This window comes from Podarcis liolepis (genome assembly GCF_965112155.1).
Source record: "Podarcis liolepis genome assembly, chromosome: 1".
Classification (NCBI taxonomy): domain Eukaryota; kingdom Metazoa; phylum Chordata; class Lepidosauria; order Squamata; family Lacertidae; genus Podarcis; species Podarcis liolepis.
The window spans coordinates 42,654,815-42,672,840 of record NC_139554.1 but is presented as its reverse complement, the minus strand read 5'-3'; the positions used below and the strand labels follow the sequence as shown (position 1 = coordinate 42,672,840).

Here is an 18,026-nt window from a genome sequence, read left to right as displayed (position 1 = left end):
TGTATCTACTTCTTAAGTGCCACTGAAAGACACTCTGATCCCAACAAACCCTCCCTGTGTGTGCAGGTTATCACAGATGGCCAGCCTGAAAGTGACTTCGAAACAGAAAGTTAGGGGAGGAATGAGGACTGGGGCCTTTTTTTGATGTGGCACCCTCCTTACGGAAAGCCCTCTCTAGGGAAAGTTGCCTGGGACCATGCAATCCCCAATCTTAGGGAAAGTGGCTCGTTGTCTCTAGGAACAGAGGCAATATGTCTCTGAATACCAGATGTTGAGTAGCAATAGTAGGAGAAGACCACTGTCTTCACTTCCAGATTGTGGGCCTTCTGTAGGCTTCACGTTACCCATTGCAGGTTACCCAGTGCTGGACTGGACAGGAGCTTGGTCTAATCCAAGAGGGTTCTTCTTACATTCTAATAATTATGAGATGCTGCATTTTATGAGTTCAGGAATGGATGTACAGTGGTACCTCGGGTTAAGAACTTAATTCCTTCTGGAGGTCCGTTCTTAACCTGAAACTGTTCTTAACCTGAGGTACCACTTTAGCTAATGGGGCCTCCTGCTGCTACTGCCATACGAATTCTGTTCTCATCCTGAAGCAAAGTTCTTAACCCGAGGTACTATTTCTGGGTTAGCGGAGTCTGTAACCTGAAGCGTCTGTAATCCGAGGTACCACTGTACCTTGTATTCAGCAGGAGTCTTCTGTGCCAAACTTTTTTTTGGGGGGGGGGTTCCAGTAAATTCTTTTGTTTAATAATAATTTTTATTAGTTTCCAATTACAATCCAATAATAGCCTCATTACTGTGCCTCATAAACGTTTGCTGAAAACAAAATTAACACCACTTTACTTGTTTTTAACTTTTTATGAAGTTATTGTTTGGTTTGGTTTTTATACTGCTGTAAACTGCTGTGACAGTTTTATGATACAGCTGCCTATAAATATTTTTTTCTAAATAAATACTGGAATTTGACATACCTTTGTGAACCATCATGAGACTAAGAAAATACATTCCATGGCCTTTACTGTTACCAAGTAGGCCCCCATCAACAGACTAAACACAGGCAAGAAAAAACTACATTTGAGCTTTGTTTTCTAAATCAATACAATTTCTCAAATTTATTTTTAAGAATTACTTCTAATATATCTTTTTCACAGAAGGAGGGTATAGGGAATGCTCTCATTCCATCTGTAAACACTGAAATACAGATCTGGGAAACAAGGGAAGAGACACAAAAAAGTGCATTTTACAAAATTATCAACTAAAATATATTTTACATGTATTACATTTCAATTTAAATTCTACTGACTGCATTTTCAGTTTCAAAAATATTTCCATATCTAATAGATTAAAAAAGCATGAAATATTTTCATTTCAGATAAGACATTTCAAATCATTTACATGCTGCCCGCAAAACAGCATAAAACAACCACACAAGTCTTTAAACAATATTTCTTGGCCTGAAGTAGATTCTGACAATATCAGAAGCACGGAAGGGTTAGGGGTTCTCCTCTCCAGATAGGGGGCTTCTAGCCCACCCCCGAACCTGGGCAGATATACAATTTCTTTCCATTTGTACAATTGTGTGAGTTTGTTTTCTTTGTTCCTGCCTGGAGAGGAGGCAGGACGAAGGAGGAGGAGGAAGCAGTAGCAGACATCAGATTTTTCAGGAAATGAGTCTGGTCTCTCAGTTTTCCCAAAAGCTCTTTCTTCAGGGCAGTAGCACCCTGAACATGAGTCTCGAATCAAAAGCTGTGAGGATTCCCTTCACTATACCATGAACAACACTACTATTTCCCCCCTCCCCGGAAAAAGAGGATACCTAGCAACGTGGTTTCTTTCCCCCACCCCCAATTACAGGGGCGGAGAAAGGAACCCCAAATCTGATTCTGCATAGATCAGACTACTCAACTCCTAACACACACACACACACACACACACACACACACACACACACTTTCCCCATATCATTCTGGGAACATTCCCTATTCCAGTCATTCTCTTTCCCCTACAATTCCCTCTTCAACCAGGCAAATGGAAGAACAGGCAGCAACTACGGAACCCACAGTATTGCTCCCAAACCACCCCAGCATACCTCTAGACTGAAAAGAGTGATGCCAGCCCTACCCTTCCTTCCTTCCCTCCAATCTGAGCCTCCCTCATGGTCAGGCTCTCTCGCCTGCTTGAGGGAAATATCACATGGAAACTTCTGTTCCATTCCTGTGCTATAACAAGGTGTGCTTTGTAGCACCGGCAACTCCCAAGAGCCCCCTGACATGCCCAAGCAATGGTTACGGGGGGAAACAAAGCCATTACTTTGGCACTAGCCAGCTTGGATCAGCCACAGATTCTTGCTCGGAATTAGGATGGGGATTTCCCCCGTTAACGGCAGGGAGCAAATCCTTTCCCTACTAAAACACAGTAGGAATCGTCTCCTCGTGACCTTGAGGTATAACCAACCATCTCTTGCTTTGACCTTCTCAACCTCTCTCTCTCTCTCTCCTCCCCATCACTTTCCCATCTTTGGTATGATGAGCAAAATCTGCAGATCTCCACTCGTGCTCATGGCACAAGGAACTGAACATGGCAGGGCTACTTCCTCCGGGCCAGGCAGGCAGAGAGAGCCCAGGTGGCGAGACTCCATTCCAGCCTGTGGGCAAGTACTACTTCTACTTGAAAAAAGACGACAATATTAAAGCCGTAAGAACGTTTCTATCATCGTATAACACTAGTTCAGTTCAGAACACTCCCTCCCCCAACACACACACACCCAAAAAGTAACCCCCACAGGTCCCTCGTTCGGGTGAGCGACTCTGGCCATCATCAAGCACATCGACTGGTCCAGTGTTAATTCTCATTCTTTAGAATTAGTGCAATCTACAAATGGAATCCCAGCTTGGTGTGACCGGTTCGGCGGGCTCTTCGTATGCTGTCCTTTGGTTTGCTTTTAGAATTAACTGAAATAGCTTCGTGTTAAAGCCAAAACTAAAGTAGTTTTTTCTTTCTTTCTAACACCTATACATGTAAGGCAAGAGGCAGAAGTATCCGTAGGAATCAGGTAGCAAGTTTTTATTCTCTCTCTCCAAAATGCAAACCTCTCATTGGTCAGTTCCTTTTGGGAGCCAAAGAGTCTCGCCTTGGTGGGCATGCTCAGATGTCAGTGTTAAGAGGAGATTTTTTGGGGGGTGGGTGGGGAGGTGTTTGGGAGAGGAGAGAGGTAGGCAGGCAAAAGCAGACCAGGCTGGTCAAGTTAGGATGCCTGTTTCGAAAAGAATGAAGTTCAAGCGGTACAACGTCCTTGCTAACTCTGGCTTTTAAGCCCTCCCCGAGGACGCTGGAGTGTGCAAATCCAGGTTCTACAAGGGCTGGAAATAAGAGCAAAGAAAATGGAATCGGGATGGGAAAGAATATCCACTATTTCAACCAGCAGAAGGGATGCCTCTCCAAACATCTGGAGGGAAGCTATCGGTTTTGTAGCAGCTGTCAATCAAGCTCTGGCAGCTGTTCAGGTGCTTGCCAACTTCTGAAGCAGTGATCCTTAAGGTTGGACCCTGTTTTCTCTCATGTGTGTGTGTGTATTAAATCTACGCAGCTTTTCATAATGGTCTGAAGTAATCCCATTGCATCTTTCCCACTTCCTGCTTTGGAGCTGAAGCTCAAAGCCAGTCAGGAAAGCAAACAATGGACTGGACAACCCCAGAAAGCAAGCGTGGTCCTCCTCCCCTTACCAAAACATGTTCAGTATGTGGCAAGGATACGCAGCACGTAAACGTCTCCCAAACAGGGGTGCTTCTCCAACCTCAAGTATGACACCGATCAGAAGGATCTCTGCCTCAGCCTTCATATCGAGGACGTGAGATCAAGGGCCCACAGCAGCTCAGCTCTCTTCTGCACTAGTTCCCCTTCTGTATGCTCTGACCATCCCCAAGACTGGCTCTGGATTCAGTTTATACTGGCTTTTATCCCCTGGACCACCCTGCCCTTTCCCCTCCCCCCTCCCTCCCCCCTTATAAGATGCTCATTGTACATATATATATATAGATATAGATTTACAGAAGCAAGTACCTATATCTATATACACACACACACATTTCTCTATAGATATATATTTCCATTTATGCTCTTTATATGAAGTGCTGTGCTTTGAACATCTGCCTCGGCAGGAAATCTGCTCCCCAAACGCAGAGGATAGAGCGCTTGGGCATCCCCTCCTGTGCCCGAGGGCAGGGCTCCACCAAAGCACGTGCCGGCAAGGAGGTCAGGCTGCCCTCGGCTCTCCAGCCGCCACCACTTGTCAACCCCACGGAGCTGCAGAGCTCGGCTACTGCGGATTCTTCAAGATGCGCCCATGCCGGAAGTCGTAGACATGGCGGCAGAGGAAAACCAACTCGGGATCAGTGTCCTCTGGCACCTTGCGATGGGCAGGGGTGGAATACTCTTCCGACGGAGGAACCATCACGGCTTTCTTGCCCGGGATCCCCTCCACTCGACGCTTCGCCAAGGCACAAAATCTGCAAAGTAAAGAATAATACTACATTTTTAGCATTATTTAATTAATATAGAACAGAATAAATGTCTAGTTGAGCCTCTCTAAAGGGCAAGCAAAACCAAGACTCTGGAATTGGTTATAGTGATCTTCCCATTTTGAATCTGCCAGAAAAATGAGAGGAGGCCCATGAAGGCCCATGATGCACTGATAAGACCTCAGAGAAAACACATGGAAGAAATGTATAGTAATGTGGCCCTACTGACTGCTCTGCTCCACCCCAGCCATGTTGAAATCCAAAGAAAAACTCCCCACATGTTCTGTTGACAAGGGTGACTGGGGGGGGGGGCGGGATTCACTCGCTTACACAGCAATTGGACTGTGGATGATCAGCAGAAGCTTCTCTCTGCTCTTGCACTGTTGAATCCGTATCATTTGCATGCTGAGTTTGTGTAAGCATAGACTGGATTACTGCAGTGCACTTTATGTGGGGCTGCCCTTGGAAGCTCCAACTGGAGCAGACTGTGGCAGCCAGACTGCTCATGGGGGCACCTGCCCATCTACTACTGAGCCAGGTTCAAGGTCCTGGTATTAATTTACAAGGCCCTGAACACCTGAGGTCCTAGGTAGCTTAGGGACACTTGAACACTTCTCTTCCAGCTCAATCACTGAAATCATCAGCAGAAGCATTGCTAGTTGTTTCTCAAGTTCGCAAGGCTCATTTAACAACAACAAGTAACTGAGCCATTGGTGTCATGGACTGAGTCTTGTTGAAAACTCTGCAAACAGATTCAGCAGACGCCTTCTGTTTCAATATTTTAATCCCACTAGGGTTATGCTGGCTATTAAGAATGTATCTTTCCACAATGGTACCTTGGTTCTCGAACTTAATCCATTCTGGGAGTCCGTTCGACTCCTGAAACGGTTCAGCATCCAAGGCGAAGCTTCCAATTGGCTGCAGGAGCTTCCTGCACTCAATTGGAAACTGCAGGAGCCGCGTCAGATGTTTGGCTTCCGAAAAATGTTCGCAAACCGGAACACTCACTTCCGGGTTTGTGGCGTTCGGGAGCCGATTGGTTTGGGAGCCAAGCCATACGACTACCAAGGTACCACAGTTGTACAGTCATACCTCAGGTTACAGATGCTTCAGGTTGTGTTTTTTTGGGTTACGGATGCGCCTAAACCTGGAAGTACCGGAATGGGTTACTTCCGGGTTTTGGCAGTCATGCATGCGCAGAAGCACCAAATCACAACCCGCGCATGCGCAGACGTGGCGCTGGGGTTGTGAATGTGCCTCCCGCACAGATCACCTTAGCAACCCAAGCGTCCAATGTATTCAAATGCACAAGGCAGTCTTGTTTGTTAAATGAGGAAAACAACAGTCAAATTATTTAAACAGGAGCTTCTTTTAAAAGAGCTAGGGAAGATATAGGCGGTTTGGTTTATAGGAGGGGATGGCACTCTCAATTCCGTCCTACTGCACAGCTTAATCACAAGGACTGGCCACTTCTTTATCTTATATGGCCCCATGGGCTAGATAGGCGAGGATTGCCTTGGACGTCAAAACTATTTTATAACAATGAAATACTTTAGGAAACCAACAGCTCACAACTACAAAATTATACAGAAGACTGCTCCCTATAGTCCAGACAAATGTCCTTTAATAATACACAGGAGCTTAGATACACTTAGCAAACATTAAATGTTCCTTCTAAAAAGGATTCAAATTTCTCTACTGGGGGAAGAGAGATTCTCATGCCTTAAGCTGTCTTTAATGTTAGTGGGGTGTGGTATTCTGATTAAGACTGTGGATTATAAAACGGCACTCTTCAATTTCTTAAACGAGCTTTTAGCAATTCTCCCCCCAACCCCAGTTTTACTGAGAGAGGAATGAGTTGGCAGGTGGGTGGTGAGTGGACAGTTTTTTGTTTAAACTAAAACAGGAAAGAGGCCAAAGCGGTAATACTCTTTTCTCCTAGACATACCAAGAATAACCAACTGAAAATGGATTGAGATGCCCAGACAAGCATGATTAATGCCAAGGCAGAGAGAGAAGGAACACACCCATCAGCAAATGCAGCAAAGCAAAGCACACAGCATGCGTGGAAACTGCCTTTCTGGAACTCTGAGACAACAGCAAAAGCAAGGTAAGAGCACCACCTACCTGCAGTATTCTGCAAAGGTCAGGACATAGCACTTCTCCTCGATACAGGCAACACTGTTTTCATCCTGATGTCGGGATGCAAAGATCTCATTCTGCAAGAGAGAACACAGTTGGGACCGTAGAAATGCATAGCAAAACTTCATGTGCAGGGGAGGCAGTTGTCCTGCGCATACTTTTGTCTCTGGCCTGCTAAGACATCATGCCTGCATGTTTCTCTGCCAGCCACTTTGAACGTAGGCCGTGAGGCAACTTCTCATGGGACACATATGAGGTGTTGTTCCAAGTAGAACCTATGAGCTGCCGTCTTTTTAGACCAGCCTTTGCAAACCTGGTGTCCATCAGATGTTTGGAACCCAAAGTCACCACCTGCAGAGCACCAGTTTGGTGAAGGTAGTTTTAGATTATATAAGGCATTCGCTGTTGAGATTCTCCTTTAACTTTCTGGGAGCTAAACTGCCCAATCTTAACGTATGGGTACTAAGGAGCAAGTCCAATTAAAATTAATCTCTTGATCCCATGTCTCACAGGGTCACACCAATCTACCTGATCACATGCAGGGGGAGGATGCTCCAGACCAAGTGTGACAGGAAGTCCTCCTGGCTGGAGTAACATCCACCTGTGTGTCCACTCAGGGCAAACAGGAAATGTTGTACTTGACTGCTTATGTTACATCCCATAGGTCTCTCTCTCTCTCTCTCTCTCTCTCCTTGTAGAGTCTTGTGACCTTTGAAGATGTGGGCGTGTATTTCACAGAAAGCCCTGCTGGACCCAGACCAAAGGATTTTGTATAAAGATGACATGATGGAGAATTATGGGAACGTGGCCTCATTCAGTAAGGAACTTGACTTGACGTTCTGTAAGAACTTGAAGGATGGGTATCGCCTCTCCATCACTGGACAAATAAGGAGTCTGTATTAATTTAGATTTCTTCAGTAATTCCTTCCCCCTCTTCCTAACTTATTACACCTGGGTGAGTTGCATGATATACTTAAAAAGGTAAAGGGACCCCTGACCATTAGGTCCAGTCGTGGCCGACTCTGGGGTTGCAGCGCTCATCTCGCTTTATTGGCCGAGGGAGCCGGCGTTTGTCCGCAGACAGCTTCCAGGTCATGTGGCCAGCAGGACTGTGCACAGGATTACAGCCTTAATTTAATCTCAACAGCCACAAGGCTTCTAAGCCTTACTAAAATTCTATCATTTAAATGATTCACGTGAAGGTTGCTGGCATCTGATTGTCCTGATAGACAATGGAGTGTGCCTCTGGGGGTGAAGTCAAACAGCTGTATTAGCAGCACCAAAGTGACCTCCCTGGGGCACAAACCTGGGCAGTGTTTATGGAGGTCCAGGGCTGCCCAGACAACAAGACCCACCCCCCTTATGGCCTCACTAATACAGTCCAAAGGAAAGCAGAGAAGTACGTTTGGCACCAGCTTGGCTGCAGGAATTGCCGGAAGGAGGAGTACAAAGCGCTAATCATCTTGGAGGCTTCACTCCCAGATTTATGTGGGGTTTACTCAGCCTTTTCTTCTACTCAAGATACCACCCAAGGCAGTGGAAGTATATTGCCAGAAATAGGTAGAATAACTTGTGAAGAATTATACTCCCTAGAGTAAATGTAGTTTTTCATGTTATTTTGCAGCCAGTAAGAAAACCACTATGTTGCAAAATAGTTTTTATAAATGATACCATAGAGTGTTTTTTGACCCTTACGCTTTGCTTCTCCCTTTTGAGAAAATGTTAACTGGAATCCATTTTAACAGCACTGCTACTCTGCAAGCTTTGGGGCTTGGATATTAATGTTTATATTTTACATGGAACTGTTAACTAAGACAGAACTGTCGGTTCAGAGACATTCAAGTGCATTTTAAAAGGTTGCACTGCCTTTCCAATCACTGCAGAAGTTGGACCAATATACAAGATTCTTCTTCTTTCTGTTTCTGGAACCAGCTTGTCAACTCTTCAAATCAGATGCCTCCCTTATCCTCACAAACTCCTCCTTTCTTTCCCCACACAATTTTAAAGTATTCTTTTAACTTGAAAGGCAAGCAATAGCATACTCTTTCCCCCTGTGTCATTCTAGAACAGATATGAAGCAATCAGGAGTGGCTGAATCATCCTGTCAGCAGGGCAACATAGCTAGAACTAGTTTGATAAAAGGAATTCTAGGGTGTTGCGTTTTTTTGGTGCTGAAGAAACAAGGAGAGCATTTTTGTTTTTGCTGCTGCTCAAAAAAGTGCAATTGACCTATTAAACTGTGGGGAAGATGATCAAACCTTCCATAACAAACACCTTTGTATTTATTGTACAATAAAAGAATTGCCTGCGAAGGGAGAAATGCAACAGGTGCAGATCTTTAAAATCTAGTATTTAAAAACGTCTCTCTAAATACAGCCGTACCTAGGTTTCCAAACAGAATGCATTCTGGGAGTCCGTTTGACTCCCGAACTGTTCGAAAACCAAGGCGCAGCTTCTGGTTAGGTGCAGAAGCTGCACCGGATGTTTAGCTTCCAAAAATTGTTTGAAAACCGGAACACTCAGTTCCAGTTTCTGATCGTTTGTGAGCTGAAACGTACGAGTTCCAAGGCGTTTGGCAACCAAGGTACAACCGTACAGGTAACTCACAAATTATGCACATTTAACTTGCATGCATTCAAAAAGGGAAAAGATTTTCACAGCACACTTCCAAAGCAACAACAAGTTGACTGTAAAATCATGAATGTTCTGAATGAGGCAGTAGAGGGATGAATTTACACCGGAACTCGGATTACTTGCCAATTTATGAGATTATTAAAAGATTCCAAATGTTTTGAAATAGGCAGCACCTGTTAATCACTCTCCCTTCTCCCTGCAAGAAAATGACAGCACAATGATCCCCACCTGATCATACAAACCACCACACGGACACACTCAACTCACCTGATGCATGCTAGGGTTGCGGCCTCCCTGAGTGTGCTCTGGTCTGTAGTACCACAGGAGGCTCATCATCAGCTCCCCTGGAAGCAGACAAGGTAGGTTTTCAAAGAAATCTCACACATCAGCAGGAGCACAGACATAGCAAAAGAAAGAGAGCTCCCAGCATTCCCTCGACTAGAAGGTGAGCCTGACTTCATGGCAGAAAGAAGAGTTGTGCATACTCATACATTTCCGCACCACTCTGGAATCGTCTCAGGAAGGCTCGTTAAGAAATATTTAAGTAACTTATGTGACACTCCCCACTTTAAAAAAGTTGTGCGTGTCTTCACCCACAAAATTAGCAGTCATGGAAGCAGTTAATTATTTGCCCGGGATTGAATGACTTGTTCTAGTCAGCTCAGTCTTTACACTGCAGCTTTGGGTCAGCCTGTTTAGACTTCCTTCGGGCTGCTCAGACTGTCTCACGAGTGACAACAAACAGCTTCTACAAACAGGGGGGTGGTTCTGCCGTTTCAAAGCAAGGCAACACGGTTGTGGGTTGAAGCTTTATCTGAGCAATGCTCTTCAACCTTGACTTCCCATATGTATTGGACTACAGCTCCCATGATCCCTGACCATTGAGCTAAGCTGGGAGGGCAAGATAAGAGCTATAGTTCAACATCATCTGGGAACCAGAGGCTGAACTAAAACTGGATTAGAGAGCTCTAGAATTCCAAACCGCTTTCTTAGCCACACAAAGCCTCAGCTGTAGGCACTTTGGGACAATTGCACAGCATTCTTCTTTAGGAAACCAAAAGGTTTGGATGCTCCTCGTACCCTTTTTACTATTGGCGTTTGGAATGTAACTTTTTATTTTTTGAATTTTTTTTGTTAAGTTTTCAAGAATAAATAAATACATAAGCAGCAGATGCTGATACAATTGCACCACACTATTATACTACCCTCAAATAACTAGTTGAAACAAAACTAATTCCTTTCCTCCTCCAACCAACAGGCCCTTTGGTTCAAAGTGTCGTAAGAATGTCCTCAACAGGCAAGTGTGGCAAAGAAATGTGAAGCATAACAAGTGCCAAAATATAGTAAATCTACCAAAATAGCACTTTACTTTAAGATGTCCAAACCCTCATATGTTGTGGAGGAAGAGATAAATCCTTAGTTTTATCATTAACAAAGGTGGTAAAATCCCATCACTCTCCCACAAAGTAATCTTTATTTGCTCGTCCCCCAACTGCTTCCCATGTATATGTAAGTTCTCCCACTAAAGTTAATACCATTTAACTTTTAAGTCTTGAGTCATCTTCAGCAAATTAAGAAACTTCACCTCAAAACCCAACCACCCCTTGGCCCGGAAAGGGAGAAACCACCTTGCTCCCCCACAGTACTTTTGCTTTTTGTTCCCACCTGCAGCACGGCACGATCCTAGCTGCTAGAAGACGGATTACAAAGCAGGCAGAAACCAGAGTTTGACGCTATTTCCCAGAATGCGAACTATAAAGAACATTAGTCTAATTAGTGGCTTCTGAGATTCTGGCTGTTAAACGAATCACGTGGCAGCAGGTGTTGCTCAGATGTTACGATCAGTAGAGAGACAGTGCAGTAAGAGCAGTAAGAGAAAAGGCATTCCTGTACTTCCCCCCTTGTTGTTGTTGCTGCTGCTGCTGCTCGCAAGGGAAGGGAAATGAAGGGAATAAAGTTTTTCACTTCACTTCACACACTCTTGGCTGACCTGGCCAAGAGAAGGAAGCCTGCAGGAATGGGGGTTGGGGGGCAAGCTATGAAGGGATGGGGGAAGAGGGTGCAAAGGGAAGACTGGCAATGGGGCAGCAGCCCCTAGTACAAAATAATTAAATAGGTTTTCTCGCCTGTCTCTGCAACAGAGAGGGCCACCAGCCAGATGCAATTCTCTGAAATGGGATGGATGCACTTGTGTCCCACACAGGATGCAATTCAGGGATGACCAACTGATTGCTCTCCTGCACCTTGAATATGGGAGTTGCAGAAGACCTGGCCACGGAGGCTGAAGAACTCCCCGAGCACTAAATAAGAGGCTCTTTCTGTGATAATTACAGAAGCCTCTGAAGTGGCCTCCCATTCAGTACAAAGGGATGAGGAGAGTTATAGTTCGGCATGATCCGGAGAGCCAAAGGTTCCCCACACCTGATGTAAGGTTTCCGGAGCATCACTGCCGTACGGTGCCTTTGTGGTCTGTCTTTAAAGACAGTTCAGAAACTTCCAACTGTTTCAAAACACAGGTGCCCAGGAACTGGCACCACTTCTATTGCTCCAGTTACACTGCCAGTGCTACTATATGGTGTTTCCTGCTTGGCAGGGGATTGGACTTGATGGCCCTTGTGGTCTCTTCCAACTCTATGATTCTATGATTCTATATTTCTAAGCCAAATTTAAATGTCTCTTGTTGGCCTTTAAAGCCCTGAACAGTTTGGGGCCACGTTATTGAAGGACTGCCTTCAGTCTCATCAGCCTGCCTGTGTGCTGAGAGCCATTTCAGATGCTTGCCGTGTGTGAGCCATCAGCCGGCGGACAGAAGGGAAAAAGCTTTTTCGGCAGTGACCCTACGTTTGTGAAACTGTTCCAATTGGGATTTGGCTGGCTACATCGTTATAGGCCCTTAAAGGGACATGGAAAACCCATTTGTTGACCGCCAACTTTTCACATTTTTAAAGATTTTAACTGGGCTGCTGTCCTTGTGACGCTGCTTTATTTTGAGATCTCCTGTTCCACTGGGCTGAGCGCTGCTTTGATATTATCGTGGCTGCTGTGGCTCGGTTCTGTTGAGATGGTGGGCTCACAATTCACTTCCTTAATGTGTTCTGCTAAGCCTACTTGTTGCCCCGTGGGGAACTTTGACATAATTGGCCTTCTGCTTCCTTCTAATTTGGATGGAATCATTAATAAATTACAGAGGCTTTGGCAGAGGTGTGGAGGCCTTCTAGCTCTTTAGTTCTTTGATAAAGAAATTCAGTATTAGCTGGGTAGGTGTGGGTGTGTGCATGCATGCATTTACAAGCCATCCATCACTTGCTACCTTCCATTCCATTTCTCCCTGACTGCCTACAAAGGAGATGGCAGTCATTTACCCATTCAATACCTGTTTTGGGGTCTTCCCATAGGGCTGATATCTTTGCCACATAAGGCATAGATTTCTTTCGTGGTCCAGATTTCAGGAGGACTGTGTCTCGGACCCGGATGATTTCTCCATCTCTCTCCACGGCCTGGTAGCTCTTGCGAACAGCTGGCTCTGGTTCGTTCTACAAATATTGACAAGAGAGAGCGCCGAGGAAAGAAGTGAGGCAGGGAAACAATGCTGAGAAACAGACGCCAGCTTCCTTGAATCCACCTACACCAAGCAGAAATCTTTCTGCCAGAAAGGGTGTGTCTGCGCTGCCAGAGGAACCCATGGAGAAGCTGCAGCATACAAAACAGCAGGATGCATCTCTCTCCTCCCAGCAGGTTAATTTCAGAAGCAAAACATGCTGCTCAGATGAAAGGCAATGATTATGAAACCCAGAAAAGAAAGGGAAAAGAAATCTTCAAGCAACTTCAGTTTGTTCGCACCAGTTTTAAGGAAAGCAGCTCTGCAAAAAGTGGGGTACTTCAGCACTCTGGCCGCAGGCTTAACATCCCCGGGAGAAGAATCTGTTTAAACTTCTTTGCAGTAAAAAACAACACAGGGCAGTCCCACATAATATAAGGATGCTCTATGATGAAAGATGTTGGAGCCTAACAAGGCTCCACTGGTACTTTTTTTCAACGCAGAAGCAGGAGCAGGGTGGGGCAGGGCACATAAAGTCAATCATCATCATCATTAATTAAAATTGTATACAGTCGTACCTTGGTTTTCGAACAGCTTAGTTCTCGAACATTTTGGCTCCCGTACGCCGCAAACCTAGAAGTGACTGTTCCGGTTTATAAACTATTTTTGGAAGCTGAACGTCCGATGAGGCTTCCGCGGCTTCCAATTGGCTGCAGGAGCCCCCTGCAGCCAATCAGAAGTTGCGTTTTGGTTTCCAAATGTTTTGGAAGTTGAACGGACTTCCGGAACGGATTCTGTTTGACTTCCAAGGTACGACTGTACTGCCCTATACCCACAGGTCTCAAGGTGGTTACAACATAAAACCACAATACAAAAACCCAAAATACATAATAAAATAAAAAACAACCCAACACATTTTAAATGGGCATTGGATGCCAATCAGCCAAAGGCCTGGCTAAAGAGGAACGTTTTTGCTTGACGCCTAGAGCTGTATATTCAAGGTGCAAGCAAGCAAGCCCTATCATAAACAAACCTCATTATTGGAGAAAAAACCCCCTGCAGTTTTGGCAGGCTGCTTACCACAACATAGACAGCCTTCTCGGAGGCTGCTCCAATGGGTATCCAGCCATTGGTGGCTCTTCTCCGGTTGATCCGTTGCTGCTTTGGATGAGAGTGACCCCCAACGGTTTTGCTGTCGGACACATGTAAACAGCTGGCGGTGTTGCGGAGGCCTGATTTGGAGCCACTGGGAGGCTTGGAGCTCTGTGGGCACTCACGGGCCATAGTCTGGGGCTCCGAGTTGGGCGTCTGCAAGTGAGGAACAGGTTCTGCAGCTGGTGGCACACTTGGTACCGGACATCCTGAGAGTGGGTGGGCAGGTGAAACAGGGTGCCCTGCCACAGGGATTGTGAGGCTCAGCTGGTCCAGAGACTTGCAGCTGTCTACAAGGAGATGAGGAGGGAGGGAAAGCAAAATATAGCGTGAGGCACTGCTTGTCGGAAGAAGGGAGAAATTATTGGGATGGTTCCTGAGAGCACGGCTGTAAAGCCCTCCTTAACAATGACTAAGCACAAATATTGCCATCGGAAGCCAAGTGTCAGGCTCAGAATAACAGCAGGAAGAATGACATCCTGGCTCCATAAAAAAATACTTTTTGCTTCTGCCCAGCTCACCTCCTCCACCACAGTATTTACGCAGCATTTTCAGTGTTCAAAATACTTGGCTGCCCGGTGCCAAAATTGTCAGAATTGTTTTCAACCTCAAGAACCAAAGTCTCATTTTCCTTGCACCTTCTTTCTCTTTCAAGGGCAAGATTTTAGCTTGTATGCTCTAATTATCAGTGGGGGGGAGGGAAGTAAATGTAAAAACTCATTTTGACTGAGATATAGAAGGCAAAATGGGTCTTCCAGGAAAAAGATTCCTGTACTTCCCCATGCTATCAGATGCTCTTCTCCCTAGTCCCTACATAGTTACTGCTGCTTCAGGTGTCCCAGAGGGGCTATCTGCACCATATTATTAGATTTTGAATGAAAATAACAGAAGATGAAAGGGGGAAAGCTCTCATCCCACCCCCAAGAAATCTCCTGCAACCAGAAGAAAATGCGGAAGATCCCTATGATTCAGTAACAGTTCACATGAGAAGACCTCTTCTGCTTGCCACACATGCAGAAAATCCAAACCTCTTGGGTGTGCAGCTGCAATGTCAGTGGCATGGGGACTGCTGCCATATTTCTGGTCTACCTACCAAGTCAAGTATAAAAGCAATATCAAAACACCAGCAGTTCCTCCTGGCAGAATGCATGCAAAAGGGGCTTCAGTTTCTTAGGAAAAGTTAGAACAGAGAATGACTGAGAATGTATTAACTTATGGTCTGTGTGTGTGTGTGTGGTTTGGGAGCTGCATGGTCAGGGGAAAAACAATGCTGTCCAGGCTTGTAAAGACTGCGGAGAGAATAATTGGGTGTGCTCTTCCCACCTTGGATCAAATCTATGCTTCCAGGTGTCGTAAGAAAGCTGCAGAGATAGTGCAGGATAGCGCACACCCCAGAAATGATCTCTTTCAGCTTCTGCCTTCTGGAAGAAGGTACAGAGTTATAAAGACTAGGACTAGCCGCCTGAGAAACAGTTTCTATCCAAATGCGTTTTTGGTTTTAAATGCAGTGTAAGGTAGTCTCTATGTGAGCATATTGTATTCAATTACGGGGTATCAGGGTTTTTAGGCGTTAACCAGGCTGGGATAGCAGGCTTGCTGGTTTTGGAATGTCTGATGTAGATTTTTTCAATTTTGTTGTTCTGTATGGGACAATGACAATAAAGATTATCGTATCGTAACTGTTCCAAAATAATGCAAAAGGCTGCTTCCTATGTGGGACTGGGGATCCTAGCTGTCACAGCCAAACACGCCTCGGCACAAAGACGTTTTTGAATGGCAAGAGTAAACATCGGTGGAAAGGTGCTTACCTAGCTCAGCTGGTAGAGCATGAGGTTCTTAATCTCAGGGTTGTGGGTTCAAGCCCCATGTTAGGCAAAATATTCTTGCACTGCAGGGGATTGGACTAGATGGCCCTTGGAATCCCTTCCAACTCTACAATTCTATGAGTCTATGATTCCCCAGCTCATGACCTGACCAACACTGCAAGAAGGGAGTTCCGAACATGAAGATAAGCCCTGGCCTGAACCTTTCAGAATAGTCAGCGGAGCAACTTCAGACGGCCTCCGATAAGTGAGGAAGTTCACAGAAATGGATGCTGCAACGAGTGGCGGCCCCTACGTACGCAGCCTTGGAAATCCCAGCAAATTAGAAGAATCAATGCCACAGCTGATTTCGATCTAAAGAAGCAAAGTACGGCTGAGTCTTTTTGCTGTGGGAAACTGCTGCCCTCTGCCTCCCACTCTGCAAGCTGTAAAACAAGGCTGGGAAGCAGTCCTCCCTCCGCAGAGATGGGAGTATTAACAAGCAAGTGCCACAGCTGTAAAAACAAGGACAGCTAATAAAATATGACAAGATCTTTAAATGACCTGATTATTACAGGCACAGCCACCTTTCCAGGGCTCCCTCAGTTGTGGTGGCCCCGCCTTTGGATATGTTGAAAACATCAGTGCAGAATCCCTGAAGTCAGAAAATGGAACGGAGCTTTCTGGAGAGGGTCTCTTCTCCTGGGGAGTTGTAGCACTTTTTGTATCTCAAATCTAGTTCTCAATGAGCTGGACAAACCTGCACTTGGGCTGTTAACACTTCAGGTGCTGACTTGTGATTGAATGAGCCCTTCATACACAAATGGACAAAGGTAAAGGGCCCCCTGACCATTAGGTCCAGTTGCAAACGACTGTGGGGTTGCAGCGCTCATCTTGATATACTGGCCGAGGGAGCCGGCATACAGCTTCTGGTTCATGTGGCTAGCATGACTAAGCCACTTCTGGAGAACCAGAGCAGCACACGGAAAGCCGTTTACCTTCCCGCCATAGTGGTACCTATTTATCTACCTGCACTTGACGTGCTTTCGAACTACTAGGTTGGCAGGAGCAGGGATCGAGCAATGGGAGTTCACCCCATCGCTGGGATTCGAACCGCCAACCTTCTGATCAGCAAGTCCTAGGCTCTGCGATTTAGACCACAGCGCCACCCGCGTTCTTTCATACACAAATAATGATGCTATAAATCAGGCTTCCTCAACCTCAGCCCTCCAGATGTTTTGAGACTACAATTCCCATCATCCCTGACCACTGGTCCTGCTAGCTAGGGATCATGGGAGTTGTAGGCCAAAAACACCTGGAGGGGCGAGTTTGAGGAAGCCTGATATAAATCACCCACCTAGAACCAGTCTTCCTGAAATATAGTTCTCTAGCATTATGTCTCAGTACACAAAGAAGTAAGGGATGAATTCTAGCTTCCTGCATGACTCAGGGAAGCAACCAAAGATTATCAAGCTCACTGGGGGACCTTGGGCCAGTCACTCCCTCTCAGCCTAGCCTACCTCGCAGGGTTCTTGTGGGAATTAAATGGAGAGGGAGAAAACAATGTAGGCCACCTTTAAGAAAAAGGTGGGATATAAATGCAAAAAACAAGAAAAAAAGTAAAAATATGCAAGCAGCTAGAAAGAAATCTCAATTTGCTGCAATGAATCAAGCATTTTAGATTGGGACGGGAAGGGAGAACAAACAGGAGAAGTTTGGAATCTCATGGGTGGGAACAGAGAGACGGGAAGAAAGGAGTCACTGTCTCAAGACTGCACTCATGCAATAAAGTTGTCAGACAATAGATTTAAGTCAGGACAAAATACTTCAAACATTGCATTAAACAGAATATCCAACACACCAGCACAAAATACTGTGCTGGCTGAAGTGCTAAGATAAAAGGCTTTTAAAACAAAAGGATTAGGTGAACACAGATACCAAGAGGCTAGAAGTGGAACTTCCATCTTGAGTGTTCGCATCTATGAGTATCGGACACTGTGGCAACGAGGGACTGACACAACTGTTTTGACCTGTTTCTGATCTTCTCTGGCGCGTCTGGCTGCCAACGGCAGAGGGAGAAAGCTCAGTTAGGTGATCTGATCCAGCACAAAAATTCCCACAAAAGTTCATTAAAAGGCTAAATGGCAGTTCTCCGCTGCGCAAAGCATGTTTTAATTACGTCACTGAAGACTCAGCTGTTCAAAGGTGGCTGTTATCACAAAACCATCACATTGA

The 18,026-nt window shown here is 45.5% G+C and overlaps 1 protein-coding gene and 1 long non-coding RNA gene across 2 annotated transcripts in view; one reads left to right on the top strand and one right to left on the bottom strand.

Annotated features, from left to right (window-relative positions):
• Window positions 1–1,086: 1,086 nt before the first annotated feature.
• BAHD1 (bromo adjacent homology domain containing 1) overlaps window positions 1,087–18,026 on the bottom strand; it is a 65,278-nt gene continuing 48,338 nt past the window's right edge. The window contains exons 3-7 of the mRNA XM_083507064.1: window positions 13,918–14,279; window positions 12,673–12,832; window positions 9,567–9,643; window positions 6,651–6,742; window positions 1,087–4,511 (exon numbers count right to left, since the gene is read on the bottom strand). Coding sequence (XP_083363190.1) covers window positions 4,322–4,511; window positions 6,651–6,742; window positions 9,567–9,643; window positions 12,673–12,832; window positions 13,918–14,279 — 881 coding nt within the window. The 3' untranslated portion in view covers window positions 1,087–4,321. The remainder of the gene's footprint in view (window positions 4,512–6,650; window positions 6,743–9,566; window positions 9,644–12,672; window positions 12,833–13,917; window positions 14,280–18,026) is intronic.
• On the top strand, window positions 4,400–9,559 carry LOC310710313. The gene is made up of 3 exons (XR_014527931.1): window positions 4,400–4,518; window positions 6,466–6,633; window positions 7,364–9,559. It is a non-coding gene; the product is annotated as an uncharacterized lncRNA (long non-coding RNA).